Source organism: Gracilinanus agilis, chromosome 5, assembly GCF_016433145.1.
Source record: "Gracilinanus agilis isolate LMUSP501 chromosome 5, AgileGrace, whole genome shotgun sequence".
Classification (NCBI taxonomy): Eukaryota; Metazoa; Chordata; class Mammalia; order Didelphimorphia; family Didelphidae; genus Gracilinanus; species Gracilinanus agilis.
Window position 1 is genome coordinate 55331108 of NC_058134.1, and position 22606 is coordinate 55353713.

The 22606-nt window shown below is 38.9% G+C and overlaps 1 protein-coding gene across 1 annotated transcript in view; it reads right to left on the bottom strand.

Annotated features, from left to right (window-relative positions):
* The window catches only part of NMT2 (N-myristoyltransferase 2), an 80005-nt gene that overhangs the window by 51834 nt on the left and 5565 nt on the right, over positions 1-22606 (bottom strand). The window contains exon 3 of the mRNA XM_044678919.1: positions 2121-2256. Coding sequence (XP_044534854.1) covers positions 2121-2256 — 136 coding nt within the window. The remainder of the gene's footprint in view (positions 1-2120; positions 2257-22606) is intronic.

The following is a 22606-nucleotide window of genomic DNA, read 5'->3' on the forward strand; positions in this document are numbered from 1 at the left end:
CATAATACAGAACTAGTCCCCTTACAACAAAGCCTCTGCATAACAAACGTTCACAAGACACTTCTGATGGCTCACTTATTAAAGCATCAACAATAATATTTCTCTTTTTCTTGCCCTATATATGCTTATCTTGAATCCTGAACTTTTGGGTAATGGGATGCAAGGGTCCTCTGTGGGAGCACAAGGACAATACCTTTCATGGTCCAATTTTCCTGAGATACTAGCCCACAAGACATGTCAGCTGTATTCTGTTCTATCCTGTTCACGCACTCTAGGGACAACCTGATCTTCTGTCAGCTGTCTTCACTTGATATCTAGCTTACTCTAGCAATGAAGACTTTGTCAGTGGGAACATGAAAGTATTCTTCCACTTTGGGAGACTGATTGTTTGATGATCAATTTTATAACCCTTATGTTCCATCTTAGAATCAATATTGTGTATTGGTTCCAAGGCAGAGGAGTGGTAAGGGCTAGGCAATGGGGGTTAAATAACTTGCCCAGGGTTACATAGTTGGGAAGTATCTGAGGTCAAATTTGAACCCAGAACCTCCTCTCTCTGGGCCTGGCTCTCCATCTACTGAGCCACCTAGCTACCCCCAACATTGGTAGATATAAAGACTGGACACTGACAAATGGCCTGATATACAGTGGCTGTGTATTTACCCTTGGCTACACCTACTGAAATCTGCTGCCAGATGGGATGTTGTTTTTTTTTTTTTTCAGGTAATTCGACAAACATTCAGAAAAATTAAAGTAGAGATATCTTCTAAACTGAAAAATAATGAATAATTTAACCTTAAAAAGGGGAGGGCTGGAAAGGAGGGAGGGAATATGAATTGTAAAATGTCAGAAAACTCCTATTAAAAATTGTATCAACATGCAATCTGGAAAAAATTAAAATTAAAATTAAAAATAAATTTAATGACTAAAAATTCCTATAAACCATTTCAAGCTAACATTAAGACTTTCTTCTTCTGAAAAATATTAACTTATGGAATGAAAAAAAGAAACAAACCTCAAAGTACCAAGGAAATGTGTTTACATATTTACTTATTTAGGTCTGGATCTATTATTTCATTGGGGTAGAGAACTCTTACTATGGAAAACTCTGAGACAGATGGGCAGCTCATCAATGAACTGGAGTCTTAAGAGTTATCTGGAACACTGAGAGATCAAATGACTTATCTTTGGTCATACAGCTAGTTTTTATACATTAGAACTTGAACCCAGATAGAGAAGCATTTAGAACTTGAACCCAGATAACTTGGCAATATGACCTTTGCCAAGTTACTTAAGCTCATTAGGCTTCAGTTTCCCCACCTGTAAAATGTGAGAGTTGAATTAGATGGCCCTTGAGGTCCTTTTCCAACACTTTAACTATCGTCCTATGACCTTTGCCTTTCATTCTCCTCCTGGCTCTGATCTTGACTTCTGCAATTCAGATTGATACCTCAGCTGGCATAGTGGATAGAGCACCAAATTCTTTCCAGGTTAGGAAGACCTGGGTTCAAATCCTTCCTGTTGTGTAACCCTGAACAAGTTTCTCTCAGGCTCAGAGTCCTCAGCTAGAAAATAGAGATAATAATAGTACTTATCATCCAAGGGTTGTTATGAGAAGAGCTCTATTTATTAATCAGATGTTCCAGGCATTGTATTAGGCAATGAGGACACAAAGACACAAATGAAACAGTTCCTCTTCTCAAGTAGCTTACAATCTATTATATGTATGTGTTTGTGTAAATATACATGTAATACAAATATATGGACTAGCATTATCATATTTGGAATAATAACTCACACATACACATATAACATATATTGTGTGTATACACATATATGCACACATTATTTATGTAAAATCTATACATGAACTATAATTATTCCTCATTCTAAGATTGCCCCTATATCCACTACTCCATGTTGCCTTTCCTAGATGTATATATTTATATTATTTGGATGTCAAAGAAACATAAAGACTCCTCCATTTAACCACTACTATTCAATGTCTAGCTGTGACAAAAGCCCTAAACTAGGCTTCTGATTCTTCTCAGGGCAAGGCAGCAAAAGCCACTCTCCTTGCACAGGAAACCTCAAGAGTTAAAATAAAACAAAGCCCTTACTTTTGAAGGCTGTTGAATTTTAATCTCCTGGGAATCAGATGCTGAATCTGATTTTGTGCCTCCAGAATTTGGTTTCTCCTTTTTTCTCTTCTGTTTCTTCTTTTTCTTTTTGGCTCCTAAATCCCCTCCAGGACTTCTGTTGGAAAAGTCAAAGAAGATGAAATGAGAAAAGCTATTATTAAAAAGCCTGAAGGGCATGAAATTAAACATTGAAGAAAATCTGTAAGTTCTAACTATGGGAAGCTAAGTTGGGAAGTAAGAAGAAAATAAATTTCAGCCAGGCTAATGAGCTAATGGAGAACAAGCCAATAGGGATATATGACAAATTCACATTTAGTCTTGCTGAATGATTGAATGTCATTCTGGAGGGGAAAAAAGTATACAGTCTGGATATACCATATTATATAAATGTATGTTAAACAACTCACAGCCTTTTGTTTCTCTGTTCTACTGACCCAGTTTTAGTCAATTTTTCAAAAGCTTTTTAAGAAGAGGCTCTCATAGAAATTCCATTATAAACATCTCTCTTGGGCACAACAAACCACTAATCTTGATGCACTAAAGCTAAAGAAATTGGCTTTCTCTGCTAGAAAAATAAAATTTGTGATAAAGATTCACAGTAGCTGGCCTAATAATATAATTTTTAAAATGACTAAAGGCAAGAATTAGGTTAACTTTACAGAATCTGAAACTTATGTCTTTACATGCTTGATGATCTAAGAGAGTAAGAAAGATAAACAATTTCACAAGGAGTTTCTTTGTGGCCCAATACTTCTGCAAAATTCCCAGAAGATGCATTAAAAGTCTGGGAGAAATTCTCATTGGATTATTATATAATCATCCCACATTAACCACCAGCTGTGCCACTTGATCTGATATTTCTAGTATGGGGATATAGTAACCTCTATATGACCCAAGTTTAAAAAGACAATAGTAAACACAGTAGAATCTCATTTTCATGCAATATTAAGGGAATTTGGAGAGAAAATGGTTCAAATCCTGTCCCCAGAATAAGAAATATGAAAGAAAAGAACATGTATCTCATCTGCCCTGCGTTCAAAACCTTACTTTGCCACTGATTACCTTAAACAAATCACTTAACCTTTTGGGGCTTTGATTTTCTTGTCTATGAAATAAGGTTGGATTCAATGAAGTCTTAAATCCCTTCCAGTTCTTACTGAATGATTTTATGAACCAAAATAGTCAAGAAGCATTTATAAAGTGCCCATCATGTGCCAAGGACCATGCTAAGTTCTGAGAATACAAAGACAAACAGTATAACACTCCCTGTTCTCAAAGAGTTTACATTCAGTGACCAAATGAGTGAGTGGCACTAGTCCCATTTCCCCATGCCTACACTATCTAGAGGCACTACTGTACTTCAGTAATTCATAGGATAATATAATAGTCAGAATTTCAGTGTGCAAAACTTGATGATTCATTCCTATGTAAATTCAAAACTATAGAGAACAGGAAGGTACCTGCCATGTTATATTTCTGGATATAATTGAGTAGAACTTATTCTTACTGTAAGATAAGTGTAAGAATACATGTGAGAAAATGACATTTCTTGTAGTATCTTTCTTTAAAAAAAGTAATGGCTTACTCTACTGTAATAAAGCTCAAGCAGTAGACCCAGATATACTTGGTCCTAATCCTAGCCTAAAGTAGAAATCACTGTTGGTCCGAGATGCATTAAGTAAGGCTTTGAGCCATTAGTACTCTATTTATCAAACTACCTCTCCCCCAGTACACTGAATAATACCCTAGCCTAGAGTCCTAAAAATATGAATGCATTACTGAAAGTGAGTCATCTATTATATTCACATCAGTAGTTTCCTTACCTCTAAAATGAAGTGGTTAGGCTAGATAATCTGTAAGATCCCTTTTGCACTAAAAATCCTCAGCCCCACGATTTAGAGGTTTATGCCACCACAGCCAGATCTTGATCGCCATTTTCATTTTCCCTGGGTGAATACTAAACGTTGCAAATACCTAGCCGGCAAGTTGGTTTAAATACATATCCCAACAATTGCATCCTGAAATAAGCTTAGATTTGGAAAGAGGAACCCTTTTCCATGTGCTGGGGCTTAGGAACATGAGCCAGTATAAGAATCTTCATATCTCCCACATTTGACCCCTTCTCTACACTCAAGAAGCTACCCATCTGAGTGCAGATTCTCATCACCTCTCATTTAAATTATTATGGCAGTTTCCAAATGGATCCCTCTGCCTTCAGGTTCTCCTCACTCCAGTCCATCCTACACACTGCTGCCAAAATTCATTTTCCTTCAGCACAGATTGAACCATCTAACTCCTCCATTTGATCAACTTCAATGGCTTCCTGGTGCCTCTAGGATAAAATATAAAATTCTTTAACTCAAAGCTCTTCATAACAGTGCCTCAACCTCTTTTTTCCAGCCTTATTAGACATTACTTTCCCTCCAACACTTGGTGATAGAGCCATCCTGGTCTTTCTGTTCCTCAAATATGATATATATCATCTCCCCATTTCCATGCCTTTGCATTGGCTAGCCCACATAACTGGAATGCATGCCCTTTCCACCTCTGTATTACAGATCCCCTCTCTACTATTAAGGTACAACTCAACACAAAGCCTTTCCTTATTCCTCTGTGATCATTGGTGGTCTTTTAAAGCCATCTTGTATTTAATTAGCTTGTAAATATCTGTATGTTTGCATTTTGTTCATGCTGTAGATATTTCTACATATAGAGTCTCTCCCTTTTGAAAATATGGTCCTTGAGAGAAAGGATTGTCCCATTCTTTGTACTTAGCCCCATGCCTAGAACCTTACTTATTGACCAATTTATTAAACAGGGCCATTCTGCATCTTGCTTTTGAGATTTGGTCTTGCCTTCCATTGATGGACCAAAGATCTCAAAAGGAACCCTACCTACTCTTTTTGCCGAAGTGACAAGAGTTAGAGCACCTGCTAAATATTTGATAATATTAGGTAATGTCAGGGTCATAGGACAAGAAGTATCTCTGCCCTGATCTAAAGAGCACCAAGTTTTAACTCTACATAACCCCTGCTTCCATCATTTGACAGTCACTTTGATAACTACCAACAGATCTGGCCCATCATTATAGCAAAATTAAGAGGTCAGGATTATACAGTTTAGTCCAATAAGCCCCAAATCTCCAGGAATCCTATGCTGTTGGGTCGAGGAAAGTCTAGTGTAGCTGTCTACAAAATCAAAAAGTTAGTTTAAGTCTTAATAAGCCTCCCCTCTGAATAAGGCTGTGTGCTAAGCACTGGGGATACAACTATGCCTTTAAGGAGTCTACAGTGTAAGAGTTTATAAGCAGGTGCCCCTCACTTTCAGGCCACACTCAATGTGGAAAATGTGAAGCTTTTCATGTTTTGGTAGCAAATTTCTAATATGAGCCAGGATGTTTATTTTAGAGTAGCAACTACCAGAGAGAAGTGAGTAGAGCCAGGGAAACCAATTTATACAGTAAGGAAAACATTGGAATGGCAAACATCTTTGAAAGACTTAAGATCTCTGACCAATGCAATGACCAACCATGATTCCAGAAGGCTGAAGATGAAACATGTCTCCTGATGGAAACAAGCCATGGGCTTAAGGTACAGAATAAGACATATATGGACATGGACAATGTGGGAATTTGTTTTGCTTAACTATGCATATTGATTACTGAGATTTTGTTTTTCTTTTAAGTGGAGATAGAGATAAAACAAATGTTTGCCAAGAGAAAAATAAATTTAAAAATTTAAAGGAAGTTTAAATAAATCGCTTCAAAACATGCAAAAAAAAAAAACCCTCAGGAAAATCACACTCCCCACCCCACCCCCACACACAGTGCATGTATAGCAGGCAAAAATAAATCAAATTTAATCAATAATTCTTTAGACTTCCTATATCTCTGTATAACAAAAGTTTTAATTTAGGGGGCAACTGGATAGTGGGTTGAGAGCCAGGCCTAGAGACAGGAGGTCCTGGGTTCAAATCTAGCCTCAGATACTTCCTAGCCTTGTGATCCTGGACAAGTCATTTAATCCCTTTTGCGTAGTCTTTACTGCTCTTCTGCCTTGGAACCAATTCACAGTATTGATTCTAAGATGGAAGGTAAGGATTTAAAAACAATTTTTAAAAATTTACTCAGAATGAATGGGAGGGGGGGAATTTACCTGAGTATTGAATAACACAGAATTCTTGATGCTTCAAACTTTTTTTTTTAATTGCTCTAAAATTCTTTGGTCTACTTTCCCTTCTAACTAAACATAATTTGATCTTTTGTAAAGATGGTTTTAGTTCTTATAGGATCTTAGGGGCATTCAACCTACACGTAAATTCTCACTGTATACTACTGTAAATTAAGCTACACATTCCATGTGAGGATTTTTTAAAGGGTTCTGATCAATTGAGATTCCAAATGTTTATGGTATATGTGTATATGTCTATGTGTATATATGTATATATGGTATAAGAGGTAATGACATAGTGGTAAATAGCCAAGGGATCTTCTACCTTATCATCTGTCATCCATCACTTAGAATGTATAACCCATCATATGTCCCCATCAGGAGGTGGATAGCAGGCTTCATTTTCAGTCCTCTGGAATCATTTTCAGTCCTCAGGTTGGGCAATGTATGGGTCAGAGGTCTCAAGTCTTTTGAAGTTATTTCCTATTATAATGTTTTTATTACTATATAAATTGTTTTCCTGATTCTACTCACTTCTCTCTGGTAGTTGCTACTCTAAAACAAACAGCCTATCATGTTAGAAGATCCCTGCCAAAGTTGTCTACAGCAGAGGTCCACAACTTAGAAATTTCTTTATGTTCCCTGGCAACACTAAGATCAGAAGTGAGGCAAAACTTGGAGAGAATGTATCTGCCATCTTCCCCTAGAAGGGCACATAGCCCCAAAGCTAGGAAGGACATGGCATCAGTAACTGTGGCTTTGAGTTCTACCAGTTAAGGCTTTAAAATCTTTCTTGACCCAGGTCTCACTGTCTCTCCCATGGCTAGAAGACTTCTTCCATCACTTTCTGCCTTTTGGATTCCTCAGTCATCTCAAGCATTACTTTCTTTTTTCTTTTCTTTCCTTTTTTTAAACCCTTAACCTCTGTGTATTGGCTCCTAGGTGGAAGAGTGGCAAGGGTGGGCAATGGGAGTCAAGTGACTTGCCCAGGGTCACACAGCTGGGAAGTGTCTGAAGCCGGATCTGAACCTAGGACCTCCCGTCTCTAGGCCTGACTCTCAATCCACTGAGCTACCCAGCTGCTCCCTTAAGCCTTACTTTCTACCTAGAGCCTTTCCTGATCCACCAAGCTGCTAGTGTTCTCTACTGTCCCAAACACTCTGTGTATATTCTGTTTGTATTGATATATGTATAATTCAAATGAGATAACACATTAAGACACTGCAAACCTTAAAGCACTCTACAAATGCTAGCTATTATTACTATTATTGTGTTGTCTCCATTAGAATATATGCTCCCTGAGGGCAAGGGTAGTTTTACTTCTTTTATTCCTAGTGCCTAGCATATAGCAAGTGAATAAAATACCTATTGATTGATTAGTAGGGGGCCCATGCTTTCTCTCTGAACTTTCAAGAAGTAAACCTAACTGACATGTCAGAAGAGCAGATAGTTAGGTCCCAGAAATTTGGCCAAAGATACTATGGCTAGCTTCTTAATCTTAAAAAAATAATAAAAATAAATCTTTAAGAACAGAAATTTCCATTTTCCCTTCCCAAAATGTGTTATGAAATTATGAAGGCCGTCCACAGAATTATGCCAGAAAGTAGCTAATAGTCAGATCTGCCCAAAAGTGGGTAGGGTTGAGCTTCTTTGGGAACATGGTGGGCTCCCTCTCCTTGGAGGGCTTTAAGCAGATTCTAGATGATCAGTTGGCTAGGGTGGAGATTTTTTTCTAATAGGGAAAGAGCTGTGAAGGTACCTTCCTATTTCACATTTCTATGATTCTGTGATGGGGAGACAATTTGAGAAATGCTGCCTTGGAGTCTACAAAGATCAAGGTTTATCAAAGGCTAAAACTTGAACCAATAAAGCCACTTCTGTCTAGCAATTTAGCCTTAAAAAACCAACACAGCTCCAAACATGCCAAGCTATTAGTAGTAGACTGCAAGAGGCAATATGGCATAGTAGACTGCATTTTGAATTTGTAGTTAGAGGGTCTAGATTCAAAACCTGTTACTTGCTTCCTATGTGACCTTAAGTGAGTCACTTAATTTCTCTATTTCCATATTAATAAAGTGAGATGATTGGACAAGATGGTCACTAAAGACCCTTACAGCTTTAAATCTATGATCCTGGAGGGGAAGAGGCACTCTTATCCAATCAGGCAGCCAGACAAAACCATAGGAAATCATCTAGTGTATCAGAACCAGGCAGACATCTTGCCCTCACTCCAGGGAAGATCAACAAGGAGCTAGGAGCATATGCAACTGATGCCCCTTTATTCAAGAAGAAAGACACTACCAAGTCCTGGTGTGCTGATTGGGAAGAGAACAGCTTGGATTTCATAGGTTGTAACCAGAGACACTGAATCACTTCTCTCAGTGAGGCATTTATTCATTCATTCAACAAACATTTATTAAGCATCTACTAGATAAAATGTACTATACTAGGTGGGGAGACAGATGTAAGGAATAAATAAAAGATTTAGAAGTTTACAATCTATTAGAGGCAATAAAACACATATACAGATCATTAACTTTATTATTATTGTTATTATAACAGTAACAATCTCTGTGTTTTATCAGTTCTAATAGATTAAAAAGTTCCTTTACAGTCAAACTTCATCATGCTAACAATAAACCTTTGTGTCAAGATTTAAAGTTTATAAAGCACTTCACAGACATTACCCTATTTACAATTATAAGTTAAAATATGCTAAGTGCCTAAGAGGAACATAACTTCCAGTTGACCAGATAAGGGAGAGAGCTCTTCTACCTGGGTTATCAGGAGAGACTACATGCAGGAGGTGGCATTTGAAATAGGTCATCAGCAAGTGAGAATGCAGGAAGATACAGGGAGAAGCACATGAACATTTCAAGACATTAGTGAATATGCATTAACAAGTCCTAACATTCAAGTTACAAAAACAAAATTCAATTTTTCCCCCTGGTAACCTCTTAAGATGATATTGTAAATGGTCATTTGGACACCTAACAAGTTACCTATTATCAGTTTTCAACATAAGATCACAGATCTAGAACAAGGTCCATAACCAACCTAGTTCAATCCCACCAGATGAGGGAAGTGAAGATCAGAGGAATGGAAATGACCCACCCAGGAGCACATAGGTTGCTAAGAGGTAAAGCTGGGATTTGAACTCAAGAAGCTAACAGAGCAAAGTAGAAAGAATCCTGGATTTGGAATCTTTGGACTTGAGTTCAAAGTCTAGCTCTAAGAGGGAGTAGAATGAGAACTAGGCCTAGAAACAGGAGGTCCTAGATTTAAATCTTCCCAGCTTGTGTGACCCTGGGCAAGGGTCCCTCCCATTGCCTACTCCTTACTGCTCTTTTGTCTTGGAACTAATAACGAGTATTGATTCTAAGAAGGAAGATGAGGGTTTAAAAAAGATTCTAGCTCTACTACCTGTCTGACTTTGGTCAAATTATTTAACCTCTCTGACTCTGTTTCCTCATCTGTAAAATGAGAGGCTTGGACTAGATGACCTTTAAGGTCAATCTTGTTCGGCTCTAATGATCCTAAGAGTCAACATTAGTTGAAGTCATCCCCATATAAGTCATTATTATTATTACCTAAAATATAACAATGTAGGTTTATTGTCCATGAATATGAAAAGAAACTCACTATTTTAGCAAGGTGAATGAGAATGCTTCTGCCAAAGCCAGTATTCTTTTGCATACATCTCCCTTTTGTAATGAAAGAGGACTGTTCATGTCTGTGCTTTCTGCTTTAATGTGCCCGTCAGCAGCAAAGCATCTGCTTGGGTTGGTTGTTCTTGGACAGCATGAATTGCACAGTCCACATTTCTCCCTCAGATTCCCGGGACCACTGTTTTCTCTCCACAGGAAGGCAGGAAACCTCCCTATGCACATCTAGTGAAATGTGGAGTCTTAGTTTCCAAAATATTTGCTCTTTATTGAGCTAATTTGAATGATTCAAGCATCAAGCGAAAGGGGAAAAATACTAGAGATTTTCCCATCAAACTAACATGAAAAGGCTCTCAGTACACTAGTCTAAGGAAAAAAAGATGAGAATCACAGGTAAATGATATCAATATATCCAGGATGATGGGATACAACTGAAGAGGGAAATGAAGATCTTGTGCAAAGAGAACAATGAAGACAATTCAAGGAGTTTAAATTGTATGAACAGTTAGAAGAGTATCTTGCCAGCCAGTCAATAAGCGTTTATGTAGGGCTTCCAATGTGCCAGGCACTATGCTAAGTGCTGTGTGCCTGAAAATTTCTTGCTAATGATGAATGTAGAGTCAATACTTTTTTTTTTCTTTCTGTAAACCAAAATTTAGTCAATCCTTCCTATCATGGAAGCTATTTTTTGCTAAAGATTATCTCCTTATTTTCTCCAACCCCTGGAGTGCCTACTTGATATAAGAACTAGATAGAGAGCTTTCTAAATGTTTCAATTATACTAAAACTTCAATAATGGTAATTGAACAGGGGGGTGGTCAGAAGTTCAATTTTGCTAAGTAAGCCCTTTCTTTATAGGTAATCTAAATTAAGAATATAAACCAAATTGCAGAGAAGAATGCTTAAAATACTGAAGAAAGCAATTTTCAGCCCTTCTGGCTCTTTGGGCACATGCTTACAGACAAAACAACGAGCATACTAATTACAAATCACTTAATCTATTCAGGAAGGCAGCTCTGGAAGGACAAAAATTGCCCAGAATGTGGATGTAAAAGACATAGAATAGAATTTTGTTTCCTATCTACCCTGTGATCTTTAGTAAATGAGTGAGCTTTAAAGATTCAGGAAAAAATTTTGGAATACTGGAGAGGTACCATAGGAGTGGAAGCAGCTCAGTGTCCTGGATTTTTTAAAAGGGGGCACAAAGGTAGATTCCTTAAATAACAGGCCCAGGATCCTGCAACTTCCTCAAGGCTTTCGTTAAGGAACTGTTTGTGAGAATGATAGACACAGTATATACATGAATTGCAATGTGGTATTGAGAAAAAGACTCTTAGAATACCTTAATGGAAAAGAGAAAAAGGTGCAGGTTAATAGATTTTTAACTGGTTTTGGCTATAGCCCTAAAGAATGGCTACTAATGGAACAGTATTGAGCAATATCAAGAAATATATCTGTTGGAGTATGATAAGATCCTGTCCTTGGCCTCATCATTTTTTTTTCCTTCAGGAATGTTTTATTTTTTCCTACTTACATGTAAAATCCATTTTTAAACATTTGTTTTCTAATATTTCATTGCTCAACATTTCTAGTAATGACTTAGATATAGGCATGGATCCATTTAAAAGTATTTATTTATGAAGCACCTTCTATGTGCAGAAGGCACGCTTATACAACTTTTCACTGATAGCAAGCTGGGAGACACTGGCAAGGGTGAATGATGGGCCAAATCTAAGAAGCTGGAGTTTATTTTATCTTCATTAGCTTTTCCATGTCAAGAAGACAGTCCAAATGGCACTGTTTAAAGCCAGAAGGCCCTTTTAGGGCCTTAAATAATCATCCAAGTCCAACTTCTTATTTTACAGATGAGGAAACTTCGAGACTCAAAGACTCAAATGATTGTCCAGACTCTTTTCTAATTTTAGGGACACAGACCCAAAATCTCTTGAATGTGGGTTAGCCAACTTCCTGGGGAAATGCCCCTGCCAGTTGCAAGGCAGTAGCCCCAGAGTTCTACATTGGTTATTGTTATATGACTGACCTGTGACTGTTCCTAGTATCCCAGAGAAAGTCTCAAAGGCTCCTATAAAACCACATCTTCCTGATATTCTAGAAGGAAAATTTCCTGAAAATAAAAGTTCCTAAATGCCATTAAATTTTTCTCAAATTGATATAGGTAAACCAAGGAATCTACTGAAAAATGATGAAAAAGGGGAATACCCTTTGGATGTTTGTAACAGTTTTAGGAAAGATGTTGCAAAGTGATTGAAGCCTCTTTATTGTCTACCAGGAAATCAGGGCCTCCCCAGAGCAGGCATCTCACCATCTGCCCAGTAGTATTACCAGGGACAGAAGATTTCAAAGGTGGACCACACCTTCAAAGACCAGCTTATCTATTCACCTTTGGAATTCTCTCAGGTGGCTAAGTTATCCTGACTGATGGGCAACTTAAAATGCACTCTATCTAGCCAGTCCCAGACCATGCTTCACAAATCCCCATCTAGCCAACCACCAGGATACCATGTCATGCCCAGCATGGACACCTTGTTCTCTCTGCCTGCAGCTTCATACCTCCTTCAACCTTTCATTCTCATTCTGGGACCAAGAGTTTGGTGAAGCCTATGAATTTCCTTTCAGAATGAGGTTTCTAAATAATTGAAGGAAATGCAAAACTTCAGTTAAGGCAGGGGCTCTTAACCTGGCGTCTGTGAATGTTAAAAAAAAGTTATTTTGATAACTGTATTTCAATATGGTTAGTTTCCTTGGTAATGTCATGCATTTTTTTCCTTCATTTTAAAGCATTCTTCTGAGAAGGGGCTCATGGACTTCACCAGATGGCCAGAAGGGACCAGGACATAAACAAAGGTTAAGAAGAACCCTCTGAATTAGAGGTAAGTGAAAATAAATTTGTATATAAGTTCACAGACCCCTTGAAATCTATCCTGGAACCATCAAAGGTTCTGTGGATCCTAGCTTAAGAATTTTGGGCCTGGACCAAAACTGTTCCCTGGTCACCATGACCCTGTATGTGAAGGATAATCTCTCGGAGGGCAAGGACAGTTTAACTTTAGTATTTTATCCCCAATACTTGGGGGTGCTATACTACTTCTCACAAGGTAAGCTTGCTGCTTGATTTGCTCACTGTATTTTAACGAGTCAGTAATTTTCATTATTACTGGTTGTCCTGCCAGTGATTCAGACCACAAAACCGTCATACTTTCCCATCTTGTACAGATCATTAAACTGGCCATGTTTTGATGCTGTTGGTCCTTCTGGCTGGTTCCTCCTGGAATTTCATTTTTAAGGAGGATGCCCAGGCCCACCATGTTTTCATCTCTCTCTAGGCTGTACTCCTGCTGTTCTAGACTTTCCCTACTATGTCACAGAAACCTCTTCACACTGGACTTCACGTATAGGAAGTGCCTTCCACCCTGGGGGCCTCTCTCTCTGATTAGCTGGTTCCTCTCTAAGTACCTCCATTTTAAGGAGGATGCCAGACTTACCATGTCTTTATTCCTTTCCAGGCTTTCTCTACTACACCTCACATGGGTTCCTTCATTTCTCATCCCTACCCCTTTCAGCTTCCCTCCGATAATGTGATATTTCCTCATTAGAATATCAGCTTCTTTAGAGCAGGGACTGTTTTTATTTCTGATTAAAGCTTAGCACAAGGTCTGGGGCATAGTCGGTGCTTAATAAAAACTTGCTTATTTGATTAGGTGGCTTCAATTTGTTTGTATTTGGGGACTATGTCTGCCCTGGGTTCCATTGTACACATGTTCCCTTTCTCCAGCACTTAGGTTTTGCTTCTTGAAAACAGGGTTTTCTTTTGCTGCCCCCTCCCGCTCCCCACCTAGTTCCTAGCACAGACCTTTGCACAGTAAAAAAAGAAAAACAACACTGGATCAGGAACCAGAAGTCCAGCCTCCTTTGGTCTAACCTCTGCAGCTTACTAGCCAGGTGACTTTCTTTACCTTTCCCAGCCTCAGTATCTTTATCTGTAAAATGAGGAAGCTCATAATACTTTCCAATGTCTACCCGACAAGATTGTACACTTCGTAAACCTTCTAGTCCTACATAAAAACAAACTATTCTAGGCAAGGAACTCAACAAAGAGTATTTGTAATATTCATTTGGTTTTGAAATTGTAAGTATAAAACCAATTTTGCTTTCATTCTTTAGATCAGGGCAATTTAAAGGAAGACACCGTAGGAATCAACAGAGCAAAAACCATTTATCTCATGTTTCCCTCTAATTTATCCTGCGTACAGCTTACTTTATATATATTTGTTTGCATGTTGTCTCCCCTATTAGATTGTAAACTGTTTCAGGGCCAGGGCCAGGACTGTCTTTTGCCTCTTTCTATATCCCTGGTGCCCGCCACATTGATTCTTAGGGAAAAGACCTTCCTGGTTCATCCCAGGACTGGGCACAGTAGTTAGGCACAAGCTAAGGATCATATTTCCCTAATCAACTCGGTCTTTGTTTTTCTTTAAAAGCAGAGAGCCTTAGTTACTGAAGAAGCCTAGGGTAGGTGAGGCTCAGTGAATGAAACAAAAGCCAAGAGCTTGGGAGTCTGAATCCCATGTCTGCAGTTCAGTCCATTGGCGGCCCTGATCAGAGAACTTGGCTGCTGGTTTCCTGCTCTATAAAATGAGGTTAACTGCCCCCCTCCCACACACACACACACACACACATATACACATGCTGATAAAAATACCATTGCTACAAAATAAAAGTCACCACAAGTCAAGCTAGAGAGTATACACAAGCTAGTGTCTATAAAATAGAAAGGCCTCAGGGTAGGTAGGCTTGCAGGTCCTAAAGTTTAAGTAACCAGAAAAACCAGGTTAAAACAACCCCTCCCTGTCCTGATGGAATTGTTTGTCCCCAAACATCTGTAATCCATTCAAAAGAATAATAGTAATAGGTTTAGCAGAAAGTTTTTTTTTTTTATTTCTTTGAAATGGGAGGAAAAGCAGCAGCAGAGACACCTGCAAAAGTTTTGCTTATGGTTAGAGATCTATGCACTAACAGGGTTACCTTTTATACCCAAAGATGCTCCCTCCCACCCCCAGCCCTAGTGAGGGAAGATCAACTTTTTACAGATGATTTGCCAAGAGAGTGAAGGCACAAGGAAAAGCAGCTGCCAGTAGAAGATGACTCCCTCTTACTGGTGGGCCACACACACCGAATTTATGTCAGGGAGACCTTTCTGTGAAAAAAAGGAAATGCAGCAAGCCTCCACTAGATTCTTAAAATGGCATCCTAGCATGGATAGAATCCTGAACCTGGAGTCAGGAAAACGCAGCTTTAAATCCCACTTCAGACTCCTTTTGTGTCCCTGGGGAATTACAAATCTCTCTGGGCCTCAGATTTCTCATCTGTAAAATGGCTAGATGGGTTACCACTTCCAATACCTAGAGTTGTAAGGCTCAAATGAACAAATTTGTCTAAGGTGTTCTGCAAACCTTAAAGACTTCTATAAATGTTGGGTAGGCATATTATTTTTATTAAAGGCTTCTGCATGAGCTTTCCCCCATAGCCAGGTATTTCTTAAAGGCCAGAGTGGTCAATCCATGGACTGAAAGCCATGAAATAAGCAGAGAGGACAAAATTACCACCACAAATTGTATCAATGAAATCATTAAAATCACTATGGTCTCTGAAGAGCCCAAAAGGATAATATAATTGAAGAATTCCAATCAACCTGAAAGGAGAACATTTTTATAAGCAAAAAATTGGGGGGTGGGGTAGAAGGGACTTTTGTCAGTGAAACTAATGAGATCTGGCTTCTCTAGTGGTCAAGTTGGCCACTCTTCATATAAGGGTTGATGAAGAGGAGCTGAAGTTCTTGTCATCCTTGATTACTATTTCCCAAGCATTCATGTTACTAGGGCTAGGTTCTAGGTGGGGTGTTAGAACACAAAGCAGACCAAATTGCTTGGATTTTACTCTCTGGATTTTATATTCTAAAATGATTGTTTGTATATTCTTGGAGAGAGGAAAAAGAAGAGGCAACAAATAAGGGGAAAGGTAAAGAATAGGAGAAAGGAAGGAAGAGGAAGCAGAGGGGGAAAAATTAGGTTTCTTGCTGGAATTAGGAGAGACAAATGAGTTCCAACAACAAATATGTACAAGGAGCCAATGATGAGCAGAGTCCATTATCATGGGGAAGACACAATAAGACAGGTCCCTACTCTCAAGTATCCTGGTTGAAGACTATTGCTGAATATATTGAAAAGCAAAACAACACTTCCACAATTTGATATGTCTATCTTATCTATGACCTCATTTTGTCCATACCTTCCCATAAACCCTTCAAAGGAGCCCACCCTACATCCTAAGGGCTTCCTTCAGACCAAAGGTTCTCAAACAGGAGTCCAGGAACCCCCCAAAGTCCCTAAGACTCTTTAATGGGGTCTGCAAGGTCAAAACTATTTTCATAATTATGAAATATTTTAATTTCCAATACAGTTGCTAGAAATAATCCACACAAAAGCTCTTTGGAGGGGAGGTCTTCAATAATTTTTAAGAGTGTAAAGGAGTTTGGAAACCAAAAAGTTTGAAAAACATTGCTCTGGATTTCTTGCTATTTTGTGTCTACCTGTGGAACACACTGGCCTGTCCATCTATCATCCCTTGACACTTGACGCACTTGACACTTGACACACTACTCCACACTTGACACAATGGCATACTGGATAGAGAGCTGGCCTGGGAGCTAGGAGGATTTGGCTTCGAATACTTTCTCTGACTTAAAGTGGCTTTGTGACCCCAATTGGGCAAGTTCCATAACTTTTCATTGCTCCCAGATGACCCTCTAAGACTTCTCTCAGTTGCGGAGAAGGTGCCCATCTGCCTGCCTTGGCAGAGGGACTTTCCTCATTCAGTTACTTATCCCAGTGAAATCACAGGTCTAGTCCCTGTCCCTGTTCTGATGTCAATGTGCTGGAAGTAGACTGTTACTGGAATAGTGAATTCCCTCACTGGAATTGTGTCACCCAAAATTGCCCAAACATTTGGTGGGCATGTGACAGAGGATATTCATGTTCTGGGTAGAATTTGGGCTTTAAGACTACAGAACTCTTTCCTAACTTCAGGATTCTGTGATTGAACCATAAGAGTTATTCCTCTCCTTTATCAGAACTTTGTCACCACCATCCACTCAGCATCCACAGACTCTTTTGTGACATCTTCTGGGTTGAGCTTTTGGGAGGTGCTTTAATTCTTGTGGCTTCTCTGCCCCTCCCTTTGTTTCAGACATTGCAAAAGGCAGGGGTGGGGAGAAGGATATCACAAGCCAACTCAGTGCTATGCAACTATGGGACAGGTTGACCAGGTCTGTTCCCTTGAACAGACTCTGTGGATTGGCAATCAACCATCCCAGGATTGAACAGGATAAAAAGAACAGTCTGCATTGTATCTGGAAAACTGTGCAACGCCTTTGATGTCCCTGAAATGAACGTTTATATTTTTGACATCAGGATTTTTATGGTGGGGAAGAAGGGAAAAGAATAATCATCCATGTATTGCCAACTATGTGCCAGGCACTGTGCAAGCACTTTTACAAGCACCTCATTGGATACTTACAAGAACCCTTTAAGGAAAGTGCTCTTATTATCCCCATTTTACAGTCGAGGAAAGCGGGGCAAACAGATTAAAGGATTTGTCCAGGGTCCCACAGCTACCAAGTATTTGATGCCCCAAATGAACTCAGGTCTTCCTGTATACAAGCCCAGGATTCTATCTAGGTTTCATGATTTTTTTCTTCATATTTTAATTACTGCATTTCCATGTAATTATCTCCTTTTGAAATCCTATGTAACTTATTTTATGCATTTAAAAACATTATTCTGAGGAGGATTCTCTAAGTTTCACCAAAAGCAGTTAGTTGCAAAATGGATCCATGATACAAAAAAGATTAAGAACTCCTGCTCCACTGGACTAGTGGTTTCAAACTCAAACAGAAATGATGCCATGAATCCATATATAAGGATCCCTGGCAATCACATAGTGACTTAGAAAAATCATATATTATCTATGTTCAATTGTAGGGGCAGGCACAGTGGACAGAGAGACAGACCTGGAATCAGGAAGACCCAAGTTCAAATGTGACTTCAGGCACTTACTACCTATGTTACCCTGGACAAATCATTTAAACTCTGTTTGCCTCAGTTTCCTCATCTGTAAAATGAACTGGAGAAGGAAATGGCAAGTGTCCTCTGCCAAGAAAACTCCAAAATGGAGCCACAAAGGGTTAAATGTGACAAGTCGACTAAACAACAGATGTTCAATTGTATTTTTATTTATTTTGTTAAATATTTTCCAATTACATTTTAATCTGGTTGGCCACCCTTAGCAGTGCCCTGCTAACTTTAGACCACCTAGCTGCTTAGCTCATATTTCCTCTCCAACCCTCTCTACACTTCCCCCCACCCCCAAATACATTGCTTGTCTCTTAACCAAGTCCAAATATTTACTTGCTCTGAGCCAGTATCTATTAGTAACCATGTGCACCATAGCATAAAGCCCCCAAGAGGGAACCTGCATGTCTTAAAGATAAGGAAACTCTGCTTCAGAAAAGGATGAGCTCACTTGCCCAAATTTCATCCATCTAATTAGACTTGATGCCACATCTCCTGCCTCACTCCATGTTCTTTCCACTGCAGGGTTTTAGCTCCCCAAGTGATCTGAGGTACTTGGCAAATGGGGCATTTTAAGAGGAAAAACAAAGTGAATCTTATCAGTCTCTTCTGGCTGATGTGGCCACATTTTCTCCCAGGTTACTCATTGACTAATCATGCTTAGTTAGCTTTCTTTTCTCTGAGCATTATTGATCTGAGTGGAATAAAACCTGAGTAAGTTCCATGTCATGGGACCTCATTCTTGGGGCCCCAATTCAAAACAAAACTTTGTTTATTTCATAAATGGCCTGACCCACTGTCAGGATTTTTTTTTCCCTTGAGTTTTCATTGAAACTAATTTCCAGCCCCCAGATATGTCCCTTGAAGATTTTAACTCTTTCGTTTTTCCCACATGTACTCTGATAGCTGAGAATTTTTAGATCAGCAATGATTCCAAGAGGACAAGGCATATGCACTACAGAGAAAGAAACCTAGATTTAGGGCCAGAACACTGGGGTTCGAGTCCAGGGTTTTCCACTTCTTTGCCTGGGGATACTGGGCAAGTCACTCAGTTTGCTCCTCTGTGAAATAAGGCTAATATTACTTGTATTCCAAACCTGTTAAGAGGCTAATAAGATCATGACACTTCCCCTATATCAAATAAACTCTAGTGACTCCCAGTTACCTCTAAGACCAAACATAAAATCCTTTGTTTGATGATTCAAGTCCTTCTCAACCTCTTCCTATCTTTCCAGGCTTTGTACATTTAATTCCTTACTTTTCCACATACTTGTTTCTTGAACACAGGGCCCTCCATCTCCTGTCTTTGGGCCTTTTCATTGGTGTCACACACACACACACACACACACACACACACACACACACAGAATTCTTCCTCCTCCAGCCTCCTGGCTTCCTTCCTTCAAGAATCAGCTCAAATTCCATCATCTACAGAAAGTCTTTCCTGGCCTCCCTTCCCCGCTTCTTCCCTCAAAGATTACCTCTCATTTGTACCATAGGGGTTTCTTCAGGGCACGGCGTCTTTTGACCTTCTTTGTAAATCCAGCACTAGCACAGTGCCTGGCATATAGCAGTTGCTTAATAAATGTTTGTTGACTATCTGACTGCCAACATGCAAGGAGAGTCATAGAGGGGAGTAGACAGGATGGTTCTGGTGTTATGTCTGCTTTGGGGCTTTAAAAAAAAAACAGCTTAGAATATCTTGGGGTGAATATCACCCAAATCATATTAAGTTTTGGTTTGATGAAGTATTGCCCATAGATAAGAGTATTATTTGAGAGGCAGAATAGAACAGTAGATAGAAGACCAGCTTTGAAGTCAAGAAGACCTAGGTTCAAGTTCTGCTTCTGACAAATATTGCCTATAGGACCTTAAAGAAGTTATCTAATCTCTCAGGGCCTCCTGAGAAGGAGGGCCTCCAGGTTTTGCTTTTTTTTTTAAACCCTTACCTTCTCTCTTAGTTTCAATTCTAAGACAGAAGAGCAGTAAGGGCTAGAACAATTGGGGTTAAGTGACTTGCCTAGGATCACACACCTAGGAGTTGTCTGAAACCAGATTTGAACCCAAGTCCTCCTGACTCCATCTGTACTACTAGCTGCATGAACCACTCCCCAACCCCAATAACTTTCCAACACTATCAATTATAGAGTTGAAGGAGTTTCTATACCAGAAGAGTTTCCTACCTTACAAAAATTCCATACCTCCTCAAAAAAATATTATTTAGAAACAATTTTCTCCACTCTGGAAACAGTTAGCTTGTAAGTTAGAACCCTGCCATTCTCTCACAGCCACCCTTCATGGAAATCTCAGCCTATTACTGGCTTTTTCAAAATACATTTCTGGAATTTAGGGACTTCCTTGAGAAGAAGAAATTATTAATCCTTCCTCCTACCCTTCAAGATTTACCCACTTAAATTTGCTAAGCTGTTCACAGATCAAATGTCAGCCTGGAAAGCTTAATACTCCCCTTTGGATTTTTGTGTAGTTAGATAAATCTACTGAGCCAAATTTTCCCATTTTCCCAGGGATTCCATAGAGTTGACCGAAAGATAGTCTTGTTAACCCTAATGCATTACTCAGGGAATCCGAAGCTATGTGTTCGTGTTGGTGTGTGTTGTGGATATGTACACGCACATGTATTATATGTAGATGTGTCTATACATATAAATCATTTCTATAAATACATTTATTTCTGCAAACACATATACATATAAATCATGTATAAATACAGTATGACATGTATACTTACATATACAGATTATTTCCACTTTTTAAAGAATTCAAGTCTTATACCTGTGCCAAATTACAGAGCTAAGAAAAATGTTTATGGTAGATTTACAAGTTTCTTGTAACTACAAGGAGTACTGTTCAAATGTTCAGACTACCTTGTATCAAAAAACCACCCTAGGGAACACTTTGTTGCTGATTGGCCAGTGTGAATTTATTTTACCAGTGTTTTTACTCAAATGTTTACTGTTTCTAGTCTCAGAAAATTCCAGTTAGTTGCTCCTCTTTCCAGCCCTCCAAAAAAAACTTTTCAAGAAAAGACTGAGTATATAGTGAACTCTCGGTGTATAAGAAACACACTTTGTTTAAGAAATTAGGAGCCCTCAAGGGCTGGGCCAACAAGAGATCAGAGTTCTAGTTCTGACTGTCACTGGTTTCCTCTGTGGCATCTGGCAAGTCAGTTTTATTCTCTGCCTGTTTCAATCAATGAATATATATTTATTAAGCACCTATTCAGTGCTATGACCTAGGTCCTGTCCTCATGGCATAGGAGGAAGAGCTCCAACTATGGAGTCAGAGAAGTCCTGGGTTCAAATCCTGCCTTTGCTAACAGAGTGGCTTTGGGCAAGTCACAGCCACCCTGGGCTTCAATTTACTTATCTATAAAATGAGGGTGGGGTATGGTAGCTGGCCTCCGAGATCTCTTTTAGCTCTAGATCAATAATCCTCTCTTTCTAGATTGATTTTACATTATGCCACCTCCTGTAGTCCAAGCTCCAGCCAAATCAGCCTACTCTCTTTCCCAACCCCAAAATCTCATCTACTCTCTTCTCCTCCCATCCTCAACCTGGGCCTCTGCAATTCCATTCCAGGAAAGTTCTCCTCCTTCCTGTGTTTTTTTTTTTTTTTTTTTTTTTTTAGCTTCTACCTCTCTTCAAGGCTGAGATCAAAATATCACCTCTTCCTGGAGGCCTTTCCTGATTTCTCCAGTTGTTAATGTGCACCTCACCCCTATCTTATGTATTTGTCATATATAAACTTCATATTTACTTGTCTTTGAATATGTTAAATTCCCCCAGTTGAATGTAAGCTTCATAAAGTCAAGAAGTATGATTTTTTTTGTTTTGTATCCTCAGTGCCTGGACCATAGGAAGAAAATAAATAGAAATTTAACTATTAATGGGGTGAAATTAATGAGATGTTCATTGATGGATTGCTAGGCAATGGGGATATAAATATGAGAATGGGATAATCCTGCCTTCAAGAAACTTACATTTGACAAATAAGTAGAAACAAGGGACACATATATGAAAAATGCACAATTATGGGGCTATGGAGGTGGGAGCCATTAATAACTAGGACTGAAGGGGAAAAAGTCCATTGAAGGAAATGGAATTTGAGATGACTTTAGAAGGGGTCCAAGTGTTCCAAGAAGCATTACTAATGGAGAGCCTTATAGGTATGGAAGCAAAGGTCCAGTGGCTAGAAATAAAGTAAGTGAAGGGATGAGCAAGTAGATCAGTTTGGCTACAGTCTTGACAGAAAAAGGGAAGTCAGGAAGAGACCTGAATTTAAGATCACGAGGTCCGTTTTAGTTAGAAACATAAAGCCACTGAAAAGTTATAGATGAAGAAAGTAGTAGAACATTCTGCAAAATTATAGATAAGGAAAGTAGTAAAACACTGCAAATTTAATAGACAAGGAAGGTTGTAAAATACTTTGCAAATGGAAAAGATACAAATAGTCAATGATCTCAA